The following is a 20972-nucleotide window of genomic DNA, read 5'->3' on the forward strand; positions in this document are numbered from 1 at the left end:
AACGATCACTGGGTTTTGGCCGTTGCAGCTGAAAAGAGGAAATCGGCAAACCAGGGGAAGAGTCTTGAGGAGATCATTTGCATGTTCCCAGTGCCTTCTGGGATAAGGGAAGAGTCTCCGCGAGCTCAACGATCACTGGGTTTTGGCCGTTGCAGCTGAAAAGAGGAAATCAGAAAACCAGGGGAAGAGTCTTGAGGAGATCATTTGCATATTCCCAGTGCCTTCTGGGATAAGGGAAGAGTCTCCGCGAGCTCAACGATCACTGGGTTTTGGCCGTTGCAGCTGAAAAGAGGAAATCGGAAAACCAGGGGAAGAGTCTTGAGGAGATCATTTGCATATTCCCAGTGCCTTCTGGGATAAGGGAAGAGTCTCCGCGAGCTCAACGATCACTGGGTTTTGGCCGTTGCAGCTGAAAAGAGGAAATCGGAAAACCAGGGGAAGAGTCTTGAGGAGATCATTTGCATATTCCCAGTGCCTTCTGGGATAAGGGAAGAGTCTCCGCGAGCTCAACGATCACTGGGTTTTGGCCGTTGCAGCTGAAAAGAGGAAATCGGAAAAACCGCGCGCCGATAGGCGCGCGAATTTGGGCTCATCTTTCATCGTTTTTAAGAAATCTCAAGATGGAAGAGGCCAGGAGCCATTTGGTGAGCTGCATTTCTTGCTACATGTTCACAGACTTACCAGTGGAAAAGCCAAACTTCACATGCCACAAATGCAAGCTTGTGTCCCTGTTGGAGCAAAAGTTGCAAAATCTCGAAGAGAGGTTAGCTACGTTGAAGATCATTAAGTTCTTGGACAGAGCAGAATTATCTCTTCATGTTACAGAAAGAGAAGAAATTTGAAGTGCACCTGAAGAAACAGAGGAATGGAGACATGTGACCGAGAGAAGCAGGAGGATCAGGAGGCAGTCAGCACCCATACTGCTCAGAAACCAGTACCAGGCTCTCACGCAGGAAAACAATGAAGAAATACATCAGGATAAGACTTTGCCAACAAGCAGCAACCTTGTACGCCTTCAGAGTCCTCCTGGATGGAGAAAGAAAAATGTTGTGAAGAAGAAACGGAGAGTGGTGGTCATGGGGGATTCCCTGTTGAGAGGAACTGAGGCCGCTATCTGCAGACCGGATATAACTTCAAGAGAAATGTGTTGTCTTCCAGGTGCAAAAATTAAAGATGTGTCTGACAGGATATCAGGACTCTTCAGACCTACAGATGACTACCCATTCCTGCTACTACATGTGGGGACAAATGACACTGCAAGAAACGACCTGGAAACCATCTGCAGAGACTTTGAAGACTTAGGCAAGAAAGTGAAAGAACTGGGAGCGCAGGTGGTCTTCTCTTCCATCCTCCCAGTGGATGGCATGGAACAAGGAGGTGGAATAAGATTCTGCAGGTGAACAACTGGCTACGTCGATGGTGCCGTCAGCAACGATTTGGATTCCTGGATCACGGAGTGAACTACTTATACGATGGACTACTTGCTAGAGATGGGGTGCACCTTACGAAGACTGGTAAGCATGTATTTGGAAGTCGCCTTGCTACACTTGTAAGGAGAGCTTTAAACTAGAACAACATGGGAAGGGAAGCAAAAGACCAGAAAAAGCCATACACCTGACAAATGCTATTGAGAACTCTGCTATTAGAAGTGGAAAGGAAGAACAAAGACGAAATAATCTAATTAATAAAAATATTGGAGAAAGAGAAACCAATCACAAACTAAAATGTTTCTATACTAATGCACAAAGCATGGGCAACAAACAAGGAGAATTGGAACTACTAACACAGGAAAAGAAATATGATGTAATTGGAATCACTGAAACTTGGTGGGACAATACACATGATTGGAATACAAGACTAGAAGGATAGAACTTATTTGCAAGAAACAGACTTGATAAACGAGGAGGGGGTGTTGCATTGTATGTTAGAAATGCGTATATCTGCACAGAGATTGAAGCTTCAGAGACTGGGAGTTCTGTGGAAACTGTTTGGGTAAGAATACAAGGACAGAACAATGGAAAGGACACCATTGTAGGCATTTACTACAGGCCGCCTGTGCAAGCTGAAGCTATGGATGAACTCTTTATGCATCAAATGGCCAAGTTCTCCAAAAAATATGACATAGTTGTCATGGGAGATTTCAACTGTCCAGACATTTGTTGGGAATCTCTCTCAGGCAAAACTAACAGGTCAAGGAAATTCTTATCCTCTCTTGCTGACAACTTTATCTTCCAAAAGGTAAGGGAGAAAACAAGGGGAACTGCTACCTTGGATCTAATCCTTATAAACAGGGAGGAAATGGTTGAGGAGGTAAAAGTGGCTGGGACCCTAGGAGGTAGCGACCATGCTATTTTAGAATTTTGGATAACTAGAGGCGGAAGACCTGTGAAGACTCAGACGTCAAGGTTAGATTTCAGAAAGGCAGATTTTAAGGGATTCAGAAAGAGAATTGGAGGGATCCAATGGCTGGATATCCTTAAAGACAAAAATGTCCAGGAAGGATGGGAAATCTTGAAAAATGAAATTCTCAAAGCACAGTTGTTAACAATTCCGAAAAGAGGGAAGAATAGGAAGCAGTTAAGGAAACCAGGATGGATGAACACAGAACTTAAGCACATGCTAAAAAGGAAGAAAAAAAATGTTTATAAAATGGAAAGAGGGAGGCATATCTAAAGAAGAATATAATGCTGTCTGCAGAACCTGCAGGGCACAAATCAGATTAGCTAAAGCTGAAAATGAATTGAGGCTTGCAAGAGATGTCAAAAGCAATAATAAAGGATTTTGGGGATATGTCAAAAGTAAAAGAAAAGTCAAAGATGCTATAGGATTTTTACAGGATGAAAATGATGAAATGGTAAGACAGGATGTTGAGAAGGCTGAACTTTTAAATTCCTATTTTGCATCTGTTTTCTCTCAGAAAGGAAATGTAACATCAACTGTTATTCACTGTCCTATTAAGGGAATAGAAGAATCCAGGATATCTATAAACAGAAAGATAGTGAGGAAACACTTAGCTAGCCTAAATGAATTCAAGTCTCCAGGTCCAGATGAATTACACCCCAGAGTACTGAAGGAGATAGCAGAAGAAATTTTTGAACCCCTCTCTATAATCTTTGAAAATTCTTGGAGAACAGGAGAAGTGCCAGAAGACTGGAGAAGAGCAAATGTTGTTCCTATCTTCAAAAAGGGGAAGAAGGTGGACCCAGGTAACTATAGGCCGGTGAGTCTGACTTCTATACCAGGAAAGATCTTTGAACAAATTATTAAACAACATGTATGTCAATACCTGGATAAGAATGAAGTGATTAAACAGAGTCAGCATGGGTTTGTAACTAATAAGTCATGTCAGACTAACTTAATTTCCTTCTATGACGGTATCACTGATTGGGTGGATCAAGGAAATGCTGTAGATATAGTATATCTTGACTTCAGCAAAGCATTTGACAAAGTCTCTCATACAATCCTTATTGAAAAAATGATTAAGTATGGAATGGACAAGGCAACTGTTAGGTGGATTCATAACTGGCTTAGTGATCGGACCCAAAGAGTGGTCGTAAATGGCTGCACATCCAGTTGGAAGAATGTCTCAAGTGGGGTACCACAGGGCTCTGTCCTGGGCCCTGTATTGTTCAACATCTTTATCAACGATTTAGATGAAGGAATTGAGGGTAAACTGATTAAATTTGCTGATGACACAAAGCTAGGAGGGATAGCTAATACTAGAGAAGAGAGAGAGAGGATTCAAAAAGATTTAAATAAACTGGAGAAGTGGGCAGCAACTAACAGAATGGTTTTTAACAGGGAGAAATGCAAAGTACTACATCTGGGCAATAAAAATGGAAAAAGCATATATAGAATGGGAGGAATAGGGCTAAGTGACAGCACATGTGAAAAAGACTTGGGTATACTAATAGATCACAGACTGAATATGAGTCAACAGTGTGATGCAGCAGCAAAAAAGGCAAATGCAATTCTAGGATGTATTAACAGAAGCATACAGTCTAGATCACGTGAAGTCATTATTTCCCTCTACTCCTCTTTGGTCAGACCTCATCTGGAATATTGTGTCCAGTTTTGGGCACCACATTTTAAAAAAGACATCAACAAACTGGAGCAAGTTCAGAAAAGAGCGACCAGAATGGTGACCGGTCTGCAAACCCTGTCTTATGAGGAAAGGTTGCAGGATTTGGGAATGTTTAGTTTGCAAAAGAGAAGACTGAGAGGAGACTTAATAGCTGTCTACAAATATCTAAAGGGCTGTCACATTGTAGAAGGATCAACTTTATTCTCATTTGCACAAGGAAAGACTAGAAGCAATGGGATGAAACTGAATGGGAGGAGACACAGATTAGATATTAGAAAAAACTTTTTGACAGTTAGAGTGATCAATGAGTGGAACAGGCTGCCACGAGAAGTGGTGAGTTCTCCTTCAATGGAAGTCTTCAAACAGAGGCTGGACAGACATCTGACTGGGATGATTTAGCGAATCCTGCTTTGAGCAGGGGGTTGGACCAGATGGCCCAGGAGGTCCCTTCCAACTCTACGATTCTATGATTCTATGATTCTGTCTGCAGACCTCAAGCACACTAAAAAAAAAAATTGTAGCTAAACGTGATACAGCCCGCCATATCCCCCATTGTACGTTTTTTGGGGTTAAAATTAAGCTGTCTGCAAACCTTACGCACATAAAAAAAAATATTTTTTTCTGTTGCTAAATGTGATATAGCCCACCATAGGGCAGGGCTGTTGCATATAAAAAAATGGGGGGACTTACAAACATGATACAGCAGGCTTAATCCGATTTTGAAATTGTTTGGATCATATCTTCTAGGTTATACAGGGTTACCCACACTAAAAAAATGTGTTCAGTTACTAACATTGCACAGTAGGGGACATCTCACTTTGAAATTGTTTGTAGCATCTATTCAATGTTATACAGGCCTCATTCACAGGCCCCCCAAAAAATTCTTCTGTTACTAATGTCATACAGTAGGGGACTTCTCACTTTCAAATTGTTTGTAGCAGCTAGTCTATTTTATTCAGGCCTCATCCGCAGGCCAAAGAAAATTTCTTCGGTTACTGACGTCATACAGTAGGGGACATCTCACTTTCTAATTGTTGGTAGCATCGAGTCTATTTTGTACAGTCCTAATCCAACAAAAAAATACATTTTTTCTGTTACTAACGTTCTATAATATGGGAGATATCACTTTGAAATTGTTAGTAGTATTTAGTCTATGTTATACACGCCTCATCCACAGGCCCAAAAATATTTCTTGTGTTAGTAATATCATACAGTAGGGGATATGTCACTTTCAAATTGTTTGTAGCATCTAGTCTGTTATACACGCCTCATCCACAGGCCCCAAAATATTTCTTGTGTTACTAATGTCATACAGTAGGGGACATCTCACTTTCAAATTGTTTGTAGTATGTAGTCTATTTTATACAGTCCTCATCCAACAAAAAAGTTTCTTCTCTTATTAATGTTCTACAGTAGGGGAGATCTCAATTTGAAATTGTTTGTAGTATCTAGTCTGTTATACATGCCTCATCCACAGGCCCAAAAATATTTCTTATGTTACTAACATCATACAGTAGGGGACATCTCACTTTGAAATTGATGGTAGCATCTAGTCAATGTTATAGGCCTCATCCACAGGCCCCACAAAAATTCTTCTATTTCTAATGTCACACAGTAGGGGACATCTCACTTTCAAATTATTTGTAGCAGCTAGTCATCTAGTCTATGTTATACAGGCGTCATCCACAGGACCCCAAAATGTTTTTGGTTACTAACGTCATACAGTATGGGACATCTCTCTTTCAAATTGTTTGTAGCATCTAGTCTATTTTATACAGACCTCATATAACAAAAAAAAACATTTCTTCTGTTAACGATCTACAGTAGGGGACATGTCACTTTCAAATTGTTTGTAGCATCTAGTGAGTGTTATACAGGCCTCATCCACAAGCCAAAAAAAAATCTTCTGTTACTAACGTCATACAGTAGGGGACATCTCAATTTCAAATTGTTTGGAGCATATCTTCTTTGGCATACAGGCCTCATTCACACTCAAACAATTCTTTCTTCTGTAACTAACGTGATTCAGCACGCCATATTTCACCTTGTCATTTACTGCCACTGAAATTCAGCTGTTTGCAGAGCAAGTGCAGAGTTTAAAATCTAATTTTTTGTTGCCAATACTGTGCTCCTACAAAACTATCTGAGCAACATGACTGGGAAAAAGAAAGGTCGTGTTGGAAGGGGATTACACAAGTGGTCAAAATTGTTGGTACCCCTCGTTTAATGACAGAAAAACCCACAATGGTGAAATAAATAACTTGAATCTGACAAAAGTATTAATAAATCAAAAATCTCTGAAAATGAACAAATGAAAGTCAGACATTGCTTTTCAACCATGCTTCCACAGAATTTTTTAAATAAAACTCATGAAATAGGTCTGGACAGAAATGATGGTACCCTTAACTTAATATTTTGTTGCACAACCCTTTGAGGCAATCATTGCAATCAAACAATTCCTGTAATTTTCAGTGAGAGTTCTGCACCTCTCGACAGGTATTTTGGCCCACTCCTCAAGAGCAAACTGCTCCAGTTGTCTCGTGTTTGAAGGTTGCCTTTTCCAGATGGCATGTTTCAGCTCTTTCCAAAGATGCTCAATAGGATTTATGTCAGGGCTCATAGAAGGTCACTTCAGAATAGTCCAATGTTTTCCTCTTAGCTATTCTTGGGTGCTTTTAGCTGTGGTTTGGGTCATTATCCTGTTGCAAGACCCATAACCTGCGACTGAGACCAAGCTTTCTGACACTGGGCAGCACATTTCTCTATAGAATCTCTTCATAGTCTTGAGATTTCATTGTACCCTGCACAGATTCTAGACACCCTGTGCCAGATGTAGCAAAGCAGCCCCAGAACATAACAGAGCCTCCTCCATGTTTCACAGTAGGGACAGTGTTCTTTCCTTGATATGCTTCATTTTTCCATCTGTGAAAATAGAGCTAATGTGCCTTGCCAAAAAATTCAATTTTTGTCTCATCTGTCCATAGGACATTCTCCCAGGAGCTTTGTGGCTTGTCAACATGTAGTTTGGCAAATTCCAGTCAGACTTTTATATGATTTTTTTTTCAACAATGTTGTCCTCCTTGTCATCTCCCATGAAGTCCACTTTGGCCCATACAACAATGAATGGTGCGATCTGACACTGACGTTCCTTGAGCTTGAAGTTCACCTTTAATCTGTTTAGAAGTTTTTCTGGGCATTTTTGTTACCATCCGTATTATCCGTCTCTTTGACTTGTCACCAATTTTCCTCCTACGGCCACATCCAGGGAGCTTGGCTACAGTCCCATGGAGCTTACATTTCTGAATAATATGTGCAACTGTAGTCACAGGAACATCAAGCTGCTTAGAGTTGGTCTTATAACTTTTACCATTAATATGTTTGTCTATAATTTTCTTTCTAATCTCCTGAGACAACTCTTTCCTTCGCTACCTCTGGTCCATCTTGAGTGTGATACACACCATGTCACCAAACAGCACAGTGAGTATGTGTAGACCACTATACAGGCCCACTCACTGACTCCAAGATTGTGGACACGTGTGATGCTAATTAGTGGACACACCTTGAATTAACATGTCCCCTTTGTCACATTATTTTCAGGGGTACCATCATTTCTGTTCAGGCCTATTTCATGAGTTTTATTTTTTAATAATTCTGCGGAAGCATGGTTGAAAAGCAATGTCTGACTTTCATTTGATCATTATCATAGATTTTTTATATACTATTACTTTTGTAAGATTCAAGTTATTTATGTGACCATTGTGGGTTTTCCTGTTAGTAAATGAGGGGTACCAACAATTTTGACCATGTCTGTAGGCCTGGTGTTTAAGGTGTACGTGGGGTAGGTGGTAATGTTCGTGAAAGCACTAGATAACCAACAAGTTAACATCCTATACAAAGACAACTAACAACTTCTGTTACTAGATGGGATACCTTTGTTTGGCAGATGCACAGCAGTATGCCTTGAGATGAGGCACAGAAAGAGCATGTGCTCGAGTGGATGGCAAGCACCGCTTCAAGTGGCCTCTCCTCCTCTTCCTCCACCTCAACATCACACCCAGTACAGTCCATAGAGGTGACACCCAAAATACCCTTGCTTCCCCCCACATTACAACACTCCAACCATACTATTGACTGTAGGGAACCACAGATGGGCGAGTCTGAAGAGCTGTTCACATATTCTATGCCATGGACATCAGAAATGTACTCAAAAGCTTCACAGAGTCAAGATTAGGAAATCTGCAGCAATGCCCAAAAATCTTTTACTTTAGTTGGATCCGGGGCAGGACGAAATAGGGTCCGAACAGCATCCTGACCCTCATGACCAGACGTTAACCCCCAGGGGGGACGTGATTCTGATGAGACTCAGATATCTGAGGCAGGAAGAGGAGGAAGGTGCCTCTCAGGGAGAGGAATGTAATAACTGTGATGGTCAACGAGTGACTGGACACACCGCCTCCAGCAGGGCGAATTTATATGACACATGTGACCCTGGATACACCACCTTCAGCAGGGCGAATTTAAATAATAGAACATGCAGCCGGATACACCGCCTCCAACAGGCAAATTTCAGTAGTACACGTATGTCTGGATATACCGCCTCCAGCAGGGCGAATTTAAATAATAAGGGAAAACACCAGGAAAACAATTACAATGGAGGGCCCTGCGATAGGGAACGGGGATGTGGAGATCTCCTGCACTCCCCTGAGCCAGTCTCTGCTCTCCTAACAGTCCCTATACAGGCTCCGCACCTGTTGCCGAGCCGCAACCTAAGAACCCTAGCTCGCCCTGCACCTATCCCATACTAGTGAAAAAGACGGTGCAGAAACTAATTCCACCACTGCACTGAAACACACATAAGGGAAGTCACAAACAGGGATAACACACTTAGCTTTGCTCTGTTGCTATTGCTCCAAGCAACAGAGTCCACCACAAGAATTCAGCTTCCACCTGAAGCTACTACACCAGAGCTCTGCCTGAGCTGCAAGGAACTCCTCTCAGTTGTTCCTTCCTCTACCAGACTTGGTTGGAAATGAGCAATATCACCACCAGTGATTGCAACCACCTGACACTCTTTTATAGGTAAGAGCCAGCAAGCACACCTGCTTCATAATCACGTGCACTAAACTAAAGTAACCAGAGTGCAATGACCCTAATGGCCACCGGGGGCAAAACTAGAACTGAAACCACCACAGTGCAATGACCCTAATGGCCACCGGGGGCAAAACTATCTTCAAGCACAGTGCTTAAGGGAAAAAAAAGGTTACATGTGCTTTTATCTGTCATCATCCAACCTGGATCATGACAGTACCCTCCCTCAATGAGGGGCCTCTGGACCATCAAGACCGGTCCTCATCAGGGAACCACCTACAGCAGGGACGCCCAGATCCAGAGTTCACATCTGCAACTACCTGCACTTCAGGCTTATGACAAACGAGCACCGCTGGTATTGGCAATGTATGTTCTGGAGGCACCACACATCTCCGAAGGGCCGACCTGGGGAACGAGTTGTGTATGTGCATGTTTGGGAGTAACTCGAGCTGGTAAGACTCCGGGCCCTGGATAGTCGACACCAGATACGGCCCGATCACCTGAGAATTCCAGACCCCCGCAACACACTTCCACTGGATGCTTTTGGTAGCCACCCATACATGATCGTTCACACACAGGTCCGGACCTGAACGTTTATTGCCACACATTCATTTGTCAAAATAGGGTGAACTCATTCTGGAACTGACAACAGAGGTGTCCCCGTGTCACCACACTCACACCCCCGCAATTCACCAAGGGAAACACCAGCCTCCAACCTCTCCTACTATGAGGTCTGCGCCTCACAGAGTTGGCTAATGGCGAGGGTTGAGCCTTGCCCCTACTCTCCTGCAGCATCTCCGTTGCTCTCACTGGAGAGGAAGGGGACGATTGTAGAGAGACAGCAGGGACAGTAGCCCTTAGGCAGCAGCCCTCACACGACTGCTCCCAGCTGACTACTTCCCTAGTCTGCCAATCTAAGACCGGGTTGTATTTTTTAGACCAAGGGGGGTCCAAAACGATAGGTGCTAGCTTTCCCTCCAAGGCGTAGTATGACTGGGACTCATGTTGATGTCCATTATGCAGCACAATGTCCTCTACGACTTGGTTTAACCCCCCCTGGCTCATTGGGACAGAGTTAATGGCCTGGACGCTTATGGGTTTGTCCGGCGTCTCATACCTCAGACCATGAGTCTGGACAAACTGAGCATCCACCAGACTGACTTCAGCTCCACTGTTCACAAGCACCGGTATGCCCTCAGGTACCTCGCCAACCATCACCTCTGCTGACATAGTACCTTCTGAGGGCAAGGAGGAAATATACACTCCCAGGTCGTCTTCCTCCACACAACCCGGGGGACACGGCTTCTCTGAAATAACCGAAGTTTCGTTGTGAGTGCCAAGGACTAAATCATTAGTCTGCTCACTACAGGGACGTACCCCTTCACCTTGGGGAACACCAGGGAGCACCATGGGGACACCAACTCCACCCACCTGCCTGGGTACGTCCGCCTGTATAAGCAAGTCCTGCTCCCCAGCAGGGACTCCACGGCACATCCTGGCCAAAGCCATAAATGGACCCTCTAGTTTAGGCAGAGGATAGGCCTCAGACCCATAATTCCGCTGCAGGTGCTGCTGAACCGCATCATTAAGCTCCTCACTAATCTCAGTGAGGGCCAGCAGCAACTGCTCACTGGTCTGAACTTGGCCCATGGCTCACCAGAGAAAAATGTTATGGTTAGTGATAATGCGATGGTCAACGTGTGACTGGACACACCGCCTCCAGCAGGGCGAGTTTATATGACACACGTGAACATGGATACACCGCCTCCAGCAGGGCGAATTTAAATAATAGAACGTGCAGCCGGATACACCGCCTCCAGCAGGCGAATTTCAGTAGTACACGTATGTCTGGATACACCGCCTCAAGCAGGGCAAATTTAAATAAGGGGAAACACCAGGAAAACAATTACAATGGAGGGCCCTGCGATAGGGAACGGGGACGTGGAGATCTCCTGCACTCCCCTGAGCTAGTCTCTGCACTCCTAACAGTCCCAATACAGGCTCCGCACCTGTTGCCGAGACGGAACCTAAGAACCCTAGCTCGCCCTGCACCTATCCCTTACTAGTGAAAAGGACGGTGCAGAAACTAATTCCACCACTGCACTGAAACACACATAAGGGAAGTCACAAACAGGGATAACACACTTAGCTTTGCTCTGTTGCTATTGCTCCAAGCAACAGAGTCCACCACCAGAATTCAGCTTCCACCTGAAGCTACTACACCAGAGCTCTGCCTGAGCTGCAAGGAACTCCTCTCAGTTGTTCCTTCCTCCACCAGACTTGGTTGGAAATGAGCAATATCACCACCAGTGATTGCAACCACCTGACACTCTTTTATAGGTAAGAGCCAGCAAGCACACCTGCTTCATAATCACGTGCACTAAACTAAAGTAACCAGAGTGCAATGACCCTAATGGCCACCGGGGGCAAAACTAGAACTGAAACCACCACAGTGCAATGACCCTAATGGCCACTGGGGGCAAAACTACAGTCATATGTTAAAGTTTGGGCACCCCTATTAATGTCAACCTTTTTTATTTATAACAATTTTGGTTTTTGCAACAGCTATTTCAGTTTCATATATCTAATAACTGATGGACTCAGTTATATTTCTGGATTCAAATGAGGTTTATTGTACTAACAGAAAATGTGCAATCTGCATTTAAACAAAATTTGACCGGTGCAAAAGTATGGGCACCTCAACATAAAAGTGACATTAATATTTCGTAGATCCTCCTTTTGCAAAAATAACAGCCTCTAGTCGCTTCCTGTAGCTATTAATGAGTTCCTGGATCCTGGATGAAGGTATTTGTGACAATTCCTGTTTACAAAACAATTCCAGTTCAGTTAAGTTTGATGGTCACCGAGCATGGACAGCCCGCTTCAAATCATCCCACAGATGTTCAATGATATTCAGGTCTGGGGACTGGGATGGCCATTCCAGAACATTGTAATTGTTCCTCTGCATGAATGCTTGAGTAGAGTTGGAGCGGTGTTTTGGATCATTGTCTTGCTGAAATATCCATCCCCTGCGTAACTTTAACTTCGTCACTGATTCTTGCACATTATTGTCAAGAATCTGCTGATACTGAGTTGTATCCATGCGACCCTCAACTTTAACAAGATTCCCGGTGACGGCATTGGCCACACAGCCAAAGCATGATGGAACCTCCACCAAATTTTACTGTGGGTAGCAAGTGTTTTTCTTGGAATGCTGTGTTTTTTAGCCTCCATGCATAACGCCTTTTTGTATGACCAAACAACTCAATCTTATAATATAATAATAATAAATTTTATTTTTATAGCGCCGACATATTCCGCAGCACTTTACATTTCAGAGGGGATTTGTACAGACAATAGACATTACAGCATAACAATAATCACATACAGTAGATTATAACACATACCAAGAGGAAAGAGGGCCCTGCTCGCAAGCTTACAGTCTATGAGGAAAGAGGGAGACACGAAAGGTAGGTGGTAACAGTTACCCTGAATTGTATGGACCAGTCATAATGTTAAGTGTGTAACAGTACAGACACAGAGGGCTAATGGAGGCATAAAGCATGTGGGAACATGATGCGGGGAACCTGGTTATGGTAAAACTTTTGGCTCTGCCACACAGGGATAGATTAGGTTAATGTGTTGGGGTGGTAGGCCAGTCTGAATAAATGCGTTTTCAGGACACGCTTAAAATTGTGGGGATTGGGGACTAATCGTATTGACCTGGGAAGTGCATTCCAAAGAATTGGTGCGGCACGTGTAAAGTCTTGGAGACGGGAGTGGGAGGTTCTGACTATTGAGGATGCTAATCTCAGGTCATCAGCAGAACGGAGGGCGCGGGTAGGGTGGTATACTGAAACAAGGGAGGAGATGTAGGGTGGTGCTGAGCCATGGAGGGCTTTGTGAGTGAGGGTAATAAGTTTATACTGAATTCTGGAGTGGATGGGTAGCCAGTGTAATGACTTCTTTGTTTCATCAGTCCACAGGACCTTCTTCCAAAATGTAACTGGCTTATCCAAATGTGCTTTTGCATACCTCAGGTGACTCTGTTTGTGGCGTGCTTGCAGAAATGGCTTCTTTCGCATCACTCTCCCATACAGGTTCTCCTTGTGCAAAGTGCGCTGTATTGTTGACCGATGCACAGTGACACCATCTGCAGCAAGATGATGCTGCAGGTCTTTGGAGGTGGTCTGTGGATTGTCCTTGACTGTTCTCACCATTCTTCTTCTCTGCCTTTCTGATATTTTTCTTGGCCTGCCACTTCTGGGCTTAACAAGAACTGTACCTGTGTTCTTCCATTTCCTTACTATGTTCCTCACAGTGGAAACTGACAGGTTAAATCTCTGAGACAACTTTTTGTATCCTTCCTCTGAAAAGCTATGTTGAATAATCTTCAAAAGTGCGCAGCGCACGCCAAAATCCTACTAGCGCACGGCCAGCGCACGATCTGCGCACCTTATGCTAAAGATAGGGTGCGCAGATCGCAAGTGTCCATGTGCGATAGTAGGTGGCGATGACCGAATGGGGCGGGCAGGGAGCTGGCAGGGGGCGGGGCTTAGCGGCACCGTGCGCTGCATCGAATAAACGCTAGTGTGAAACTGGCCTTAGACCCTGGACGAAATGTAATCGTAAACTGAAAACGGGAAAAAAAAAGTGACCAACGGGCCTGTCTGGGCGTTAGTCTTTTAGCAGACTCAATGTATGACAAATTTTTGTGATCCGTGATCACCATAACCGGGTGACTGGCCCCCTCCAAAAAGTGCCTCCATTCTTCAAACGCCAATTTGACCGCAAGAAGCTCTCTATTGCCTATGTCGTAATTTCTTTCCGCAGCAAAGAACTTCTTGGAAAAGAAAGCACATGGCCTGAGGTTGGTTAGAGTGGTAGGCCCTTGGGACAACACCGCCCCCACCCCCACCTCAGAGGCATCCACTTCCACGACGAATGGTTTGGACGGATCTGGCTGTACTAACACAGGAGCAGACATAAAGCTTCTTTTCAGGGTCGCAAAGGCCTCTTTTGCGAGCGAGGACCAGTTTCTCACATCTGCACCTTTACAAGTAAGATCTGTGAGTGGTTTGACCACCTGTGAAAACCCCCGAATAAATTTGCGGTAATAATTGGCGAACCCCAAGGTGCTGAAGACCCTTAAGGTCTCGGGGTTGCACCCAATCCGCAATGGCCTGCACCTTCTTGGGGTCCATGCGAAAACCCTCACAGGACACAATTAATCCCAAAAAAGACAATTCTTGAACAAAAAACACACATTTCTCCAATTTGGCATACAGATGATTTTCCCCTCAGTCCTTGGAGAATGGTTCGTACATGATTCAGATGAGATTGACTGTCGTGTGAGTATATCAGAATATCGTGAGATCCAAGAATACCACGTTGATGAAATTCTGAAATATGGCTGGGGCATTGGTAAGACCAAACGGTATGACTAAATTTTCAAACAGTCCCTCGGTCGTGAGGAACGTGGTTTTCCATTCATCCCCCTCCCGGACCCTTATCAAATTATATGCCCCCCGAAGATCTAGTTTGAAGAACCATTTTGCCCCTGAAAGTTGGTTACACAAATCGGGAATCAACGGAAGGGGGTACGTATTTCGTACAGTAATCTTTTTCAGCTCACGAAAATCGAGGCAGGGACGTAAGCCACCATCTTTCTTCTTAACAAAAAAACCCCTGCCGCCACAGGTGAGACTGAGGGACATATGAGTCCTTTGCGAAGACTCTCAGCAATGTAATCTTTCATGGCCAAGCGCTCAGGGCCAGATAAATTAAACAGATGGGCTTTAGGCAATTTAGCCCCCGGGACTAACTCGATAGCGCAGTCAAAGGGTCTATGTGGCGGCAACGTCTCGGCCTCGCTTTTAGAGAACACATCTTCGAATTCTTTCAGGTACTCCGGAATACCTTCCAGCTCGACAGATGACACAGATACAGATTTAACAGGTTCAACCAATAGTGCAGACTTATCACATAACATCGAATCATTAAACCCCCACTGACCAATCTCCCCCATTTTCCAGTTAATGATTGGGTTATGGCGTTGTAACCAGGGCATGCCCAACACCAATCCTGCTGGTATTGTCCAGAACCAAACAAATTAATTTTTCCACATGGGTAGCGCCCACTTTGAGTGAAAACAAGTCAGATATAAAGAGAATTCCCTCTTTAGTGAGGGGGGAGGAGTCAATGGCCACCACTTTGATTGGAACCTTAAGTCTAACTGTCCCTATCTTACAGCGTGTGACCAATTGGGAGTCAATGAGATTGATGGATGATCCGCAGTCCACGAAAGCTGTAGAGGGAAAACAACAATCGTCCACTAACAGTTCCACGTGAAGCAACACCTTAGAAAACGAGGAAAAGGGTACGTGAGGGTCTGAGTAGTCTCCCCGCTGACTACCCAGACCTAGTCGTTTCACGTCCACCGGGCTGAGGATGGACAATCAGGACACTCCCTTTTCCAATGTCCCGTTTTACCACAGTAGAAGCACAACTGCTTTTCTCTCCGGTGTTGTCTCTCCTTTTCCTTCAGGGAGAGAGCCCCTACGTCCATGGATACAGAAACAGTCTCTTTTCCACTAGGAAACAATGGAGTCTCCGCCTGGATCACCCCCCTGGCCCGCAGCCTGCGGTCCATCCGGACGGCCTGGGTCATGGCGTCCTCGAGAGAGTTAGGTGGGGGATGTAATGCCAAGGCATCCTGTAACCGCTCAGACAAGCCTCTGCGAAAGAGTCCTCGGAGTGCGGCGTCGTCCCAAGAGACCTCTGCGGCCCAGCGGCGGAATTCTGTGCAAAACCACTCAGCCGAGTGTTTCCCCTGACAGACACTCATCACCATGTCCTCTGCCAATCGCACTCGGTCCGGCTCATCATATATGTGCCCGAGGGCCTCAAAAAACGCATTCACAGACACTCTCTCAGGGGCAGTGGGAGGAAGGGAGAAAGTCCAAGCTTGTGGGGACCCTCTTAACAGAGACATAACGACCCCAACCTTCTGACTTTCGTCCCCAGAGGAACGTGGCCTCAAACTAAAGAAGAGTTTGCACCCCTCCATGAAGACCCTGAACTCCTTTTTGTTCCCAGAAAAAAAATCAGGCAGTTTAACAGGTGGTTCTGGGGACACCGAAACAACATCACTCGCCCCAGCCCCCAGAGACCCAGCAGCTAGAGCTCCCCGCACTGTCTCAGAAACCTGCTGCTGAGAACGAGCCAGAGCTTGCTGCTCCAGAGATAAACCCTGAAACATCTGACTCAGATTTTTCATTTGCTCAGCAAGAGATTGTATGGGATCCATATTTCTCAGCAGAGAAAAAAACCCCAAAAACTTAATGGTCAGTTATAAAGTCAGGAACACCGCACTGTACTTGCTCACTGAGCCAGTGCGCATGTCCTGAGTGTCAGGATCCTGTCAGCGCCGGCGTGCAGCCTCCGCTGAGCAGGGACTCACCCGCACTGTAGGGATACCAGCCGGGGTCAGGTACAGCCAGAAAGTACCTGAAGTTTAGCAAGCAGACACGGGACCTACGGTCATGTGACTGCAAGGGGGCAGGGCTTAGGGTCCTGCTTAGTGAGATGGAAAGACACTATACAGAATTACTCAGAGTCAGGCAAAACGGGGTTCATACACAGAGATAGCCGTAACGTACCAAGGATGAGACAGAACGGATAGTCAGGGCCAAGCAGCAGTCAAAACCAAACAGACATAGAAGGTACCAAGCAGAATCCAAAGCAATATCCAGAGAACAGACCGAGTCATACACAGAGAATCAAGCAACCAGAACACAGCAAAAACACACTCAGGGGTCACCACACAATGCCAAGGGCAAGAGTATAACTGACAGGGATGGGAGCATCCTGAGGCTATAAGAAGCCTCTCCCAGAACCAGGGAGAGGCCACAATCATAGCCCCAGGTGTGCAGGTAAGCCTGCACCGGGATCACAACCTTTAACCCCAGAAATGCCAGTTATCAGCACTGGTTCCAGACATTAACCACACGTGTGCGAGTCAAACCCGCACTGAGATCATGACAGAAAAGTGATTTAGTGCTTACCCATGAGTATGGTGCTAAGGTGCCCGGGAGCCACGTACCACCCCTTGATGCGCGTTTCGCGTTAGCTTTATCAAAAAGGAATAAGCAAGAGTTCTCTTGCCGGCATTTTATAGAAAACTAAATTATGTGGCGTGTTCAAAGTGCGCATGCGTCCCGACGTCACCGCTGGAGGAAGTTACATCGTCTTCCAGCACTCACCGAGCGCGCATGTCATGGGGAAATCCCCAAATGACGTTACTGGACATGCGCACTGGGACTATGAAGCCGGTGACACGGTGCCCCTCCAGAGAGCACGGAGCGCAAGCGCAAAACCACAACCACTACATTGTAAACACTAAAAGATAGAGAAAACACGGTTACACAGTCCCCCTCCAGAGAGCACGGAGTACACGCGCAAAACCACAACCACCGCGTTGTCAACACTAAAAGATAGAGGAAAGAACTAGCAGCCATCTTTTTGAAGCCAAATTCAGTCAATCTATTGCAGATTGCATTGCAGCTCTAGACTTCCAACCTCTGGCATGTCAATTTGTCTGTGCGGCTGTTTTTTTTTTAGCCAGATATGACTTGCATGCTATTCTTAAGTGTTGAAAGACTGACACATTAGCCCCTTCTCCTGTGTGGCCATTGTCATCATATTTTTCCCCTGCAGCGATATGGGTTTTATCTATGTTTATAAGTGTTTTTTTATATGTATTGTGCATCACTGTATGATCTATTAGTGAGTATACTGTTTAATCAATTTAGTAAAAGTTAAGTTTTAGTTCCGCTTATTTGCTATTTCTCTGATTATCTGAAGATTTTGATGAGCAGGAATAAATTACTGCATCGCGCTCGTGCACGCACAAAGACTCTGCGTGCGCGATTGCCGTCGGGTGGCAGCTGATTCTGACAGATGACACCTGGCACTCAGTGCCAGTAACGGTCCTGCACTGCTCCCGGGACCTTAACCCCCTTTGCTGTGATCGAACGTGAACGCAGCATTCCGGGAACCATCAGATGGATGACGCAGATTTCCAGGAGCCGACCGAAGGATGACAGCTCCTCTGCCCTTTAAATCAGACACCCCGCGGAGTGACGATCGTTGCCATGGGGAACTGATGTCTCTCTCTCTCTCTCCAGAATTATGTGCCTTTAAAACTCCTACAGCTGCTGTGACGGATCCGTCAAAAAGACAGATCCGGTGCATCAGTTTTTTGCAATCTACACAGGATCCATTTTTTTTAACAAAACGACGGATTGTGACTGATGGCAAAAAACTGATGTGTGAAAGAGGCCTTAGTACTTCTCATAATGGACATCCAATGTAATGCTGTACCTCTGATCTTTTGATACTGTAAGGAGATAGACCGGATTGCGGGTACCTGCATGCCAGGCCCGGAACTGAAGAGGCTGCATCCAGGGGGAAGCCTGAGTGGGGCGGACCTTCCCCTGCTGCATGAGGGAAGCATGAGAGAGACGGAGCTTCCTGCTGACAGGAAGGGGCAGGGAGAGTCAGTAAAGGGCGCACAGCAGTAGCTAGATAAAAGGAGAAAGCGCGCAAAGCAGAGCAGTTTGGTGCCAGGGCAGAGCAGCGCGCAGAGCGGCGTGATCTGCTTCCCTTGTCCCCTGCACGGAGTACCGACGCTGCGACGCGTCACATAGAGAGGGCCCCGTTGCCTGCAGAGCCAAGTGTGTACAGTAACGCGCCGGAGAGACCACTGCGGAGCCATGCAAAGCGGAGCAGAGCAGGGCTGTGTACCCCAGGCAGAACCAAGCCGTGTACATAGAGCTGAGACGTGCACACCGAGTAGAGCTGGGCCAGCCGGGCAGCAGCCAGAGAGAGAAGTGCCAAGTCCTGACAACATCAGTAGTGTGCACGCTAGTGCCAGTGGTCACCCGCCGCCAACCGCAGGGACCAGAGAGAACGGGACGTACAGCGCTAGTCCGGTGACTGTCAGAAAGCAAGGCACAGAATGAGTATAACACACGGGCCCCATACAAGTCACCAAGGACAGGACAGACCCTTGTACCCTGACCGTGCCATTAAACGGCTCCTGGCCCACGTGGGGCCCGTACCAGATCGTGACCCCTTTTACCGTCAACCACTTTGGGTTCGCCTGACCCAGACTGTGAGGAGAGTGGTGCAGGAGTCTCGTCAAGCTTAGACAGTAGTCGTGGCCCGTAACCTTTGTAGGAAACTATAGTATATGGACTAGGGGCAGTGGAAGGTACCGGAGACTGACCACTGTCACCAGAAGACGGGGGTATTGTTTTCTGCTTTACCCCATTAATGAGGACACTGTGTCGGCCGTTGCCGGCACCATTGAGTTCGCAGCAGGAGCTGCCGTATGAGGACGTCCTTATACGTTTTCTAATTTCTGAACCGTTGTATTGTACTGTGCCTTTAATACTGTTTAACTCTTTACCTCCCTGCATGGAGTATTTCCCCTGTAAATAAACCTGTTAACCCTTGCTTTGCTGCTTGCGTACCGTCACTGCATCCCGCGTTCCTGCTTGTTACCTTTTACAATACTACTGTGACACGCGTTCATTAAAGGGCTATTATCATCATCGTAAATACATAAAATTGTAAAGTGCTTGTAAAAATTATCAACTCTGCAATTTACTTTATTAAAAATCCTCTAAAGAAAGGAGAGATTTTTAATTCTCTTATTTATTGCTCGTTGCCAAGGTTACAGGACACTAGTGTAGTGTATGAGAGGTGGCCGGTCTCCTAGTGAAAAGTGCAGTGCTTACTAGATCTTTGGTGTGGAGCTTGTAAGCGTGGCTCTGACAAGGGCCAGATCACTGGATTTGGTTAGCTTCAGCGCTCCTGAGCTCCTCCAATAATACAGCAGCAAAAACGCCGCTGGTCTGAACTGTCAATCATGTAGGAGTGCAGACTGAAGAATGGAGGTGAGAGGCCCCTTTAGGATTGGCATGTTACACACCAGTTACAAAAAAACGACAAAAGCACGTTGCTGTCATCTGAGGGTGCACACCATTTCACCAGATCAGAAATTTGGCACATTTCAAACTAAGTAAATGTAAAAAAAATAAATAAATAAAATAACCATGTGCAGATTTGGGCCAACATTACACAACTGGCAGCTTTTCTGGAGAATCATCTGTCCTCCATTCTATTTCTATGCCCAATGAGTGTGGGGGAGATTCATTCAGAAGAGTCATCACTTGGTGTAAACATCACTTGGTGTAAACTGACGTGTAACACACAGAGCACAGAGTATTTCAGTGGCCAATAGATTACAACTGAGCCCTCTCAGACTGTCTCCTCCCCTGCATAACCCCGCGGATTGTCACCTCCAGGTAGAAGAGATCCAGCGAGGAGATCTGCGAGTCTAGGAAGTCCTCGTACGTGTTGTACTGCGCTACGATCCCGTCCATAGCGGCGCCGCTCTGCTCTTCCTCCATCTCTCAGGCTGACAGCGTCCTTAGCAACGCGGCTGGGCGGGAGACTGCTCAGAGAACTGACGTCACACGAAATGGCCCAATCACATGCCGGACATGTGTGCGGCTTCCCATATAGATAGCAGAGGCTTGTCGGCAGCACCACGTGGATGTCACTGCTACTGCGTGATCAAATGGTTTATAAGCGATTACTACGTCATAGAAGTGTGTATGGCCGACAGCAGGGGGCGCAAGAGGGAAGCGTCAGCTGGAACAGGACTCTGCCCACACCGCTACTGATACATTACATGCGTGGATTTATCATCTATCTACTGGCTCTGTCT

At 45.7% G+C, this 20972-nt stretch overlaps 1 protein-coding gene across 1 annotated transcript in view; it reads right to left on the reverse strand.

Annotated features, from left to right (window-relative positions):
- The window catches only part of CFAP299 (cilia and flagella associated protein 299), an 887436-nt gene extending 866702 nt beyond the window's left edge, over window positions 1-20734 (reverse strand). Inside the window, exon 1 of the mRNA XM_073543005.1 lies at window positions 20542-20734. Coding sequence (XP_073399106.1) covers window positions 20542-20652 — 111 coding nt within the window. The 5' untranslated portion in view covers window positions 20653-20734. The remainder of the gene's footprint in view (window positions 1-20541) is intronic.
- Between the last annotated feature and the right edge of the window lie 238 nt (window positions 20735-20972).

Source organism: Dendrobates tinctorius, unplaced genomic scaffold (genome assembly GCF_039654945.1).
Source record: "Dendrobates tinctorius isolate UK_male_01 unplaced genomic scaffold, ASM3965494v1 ptg000011l, whole genome shotgun sequence".
NCBI classification, from domain to species: Eukaryota; Metazoa; Chordata; class Amphibia; order Anura; family Dendrobatidae; genus Dendrobates; species Dendrobates tinctorius.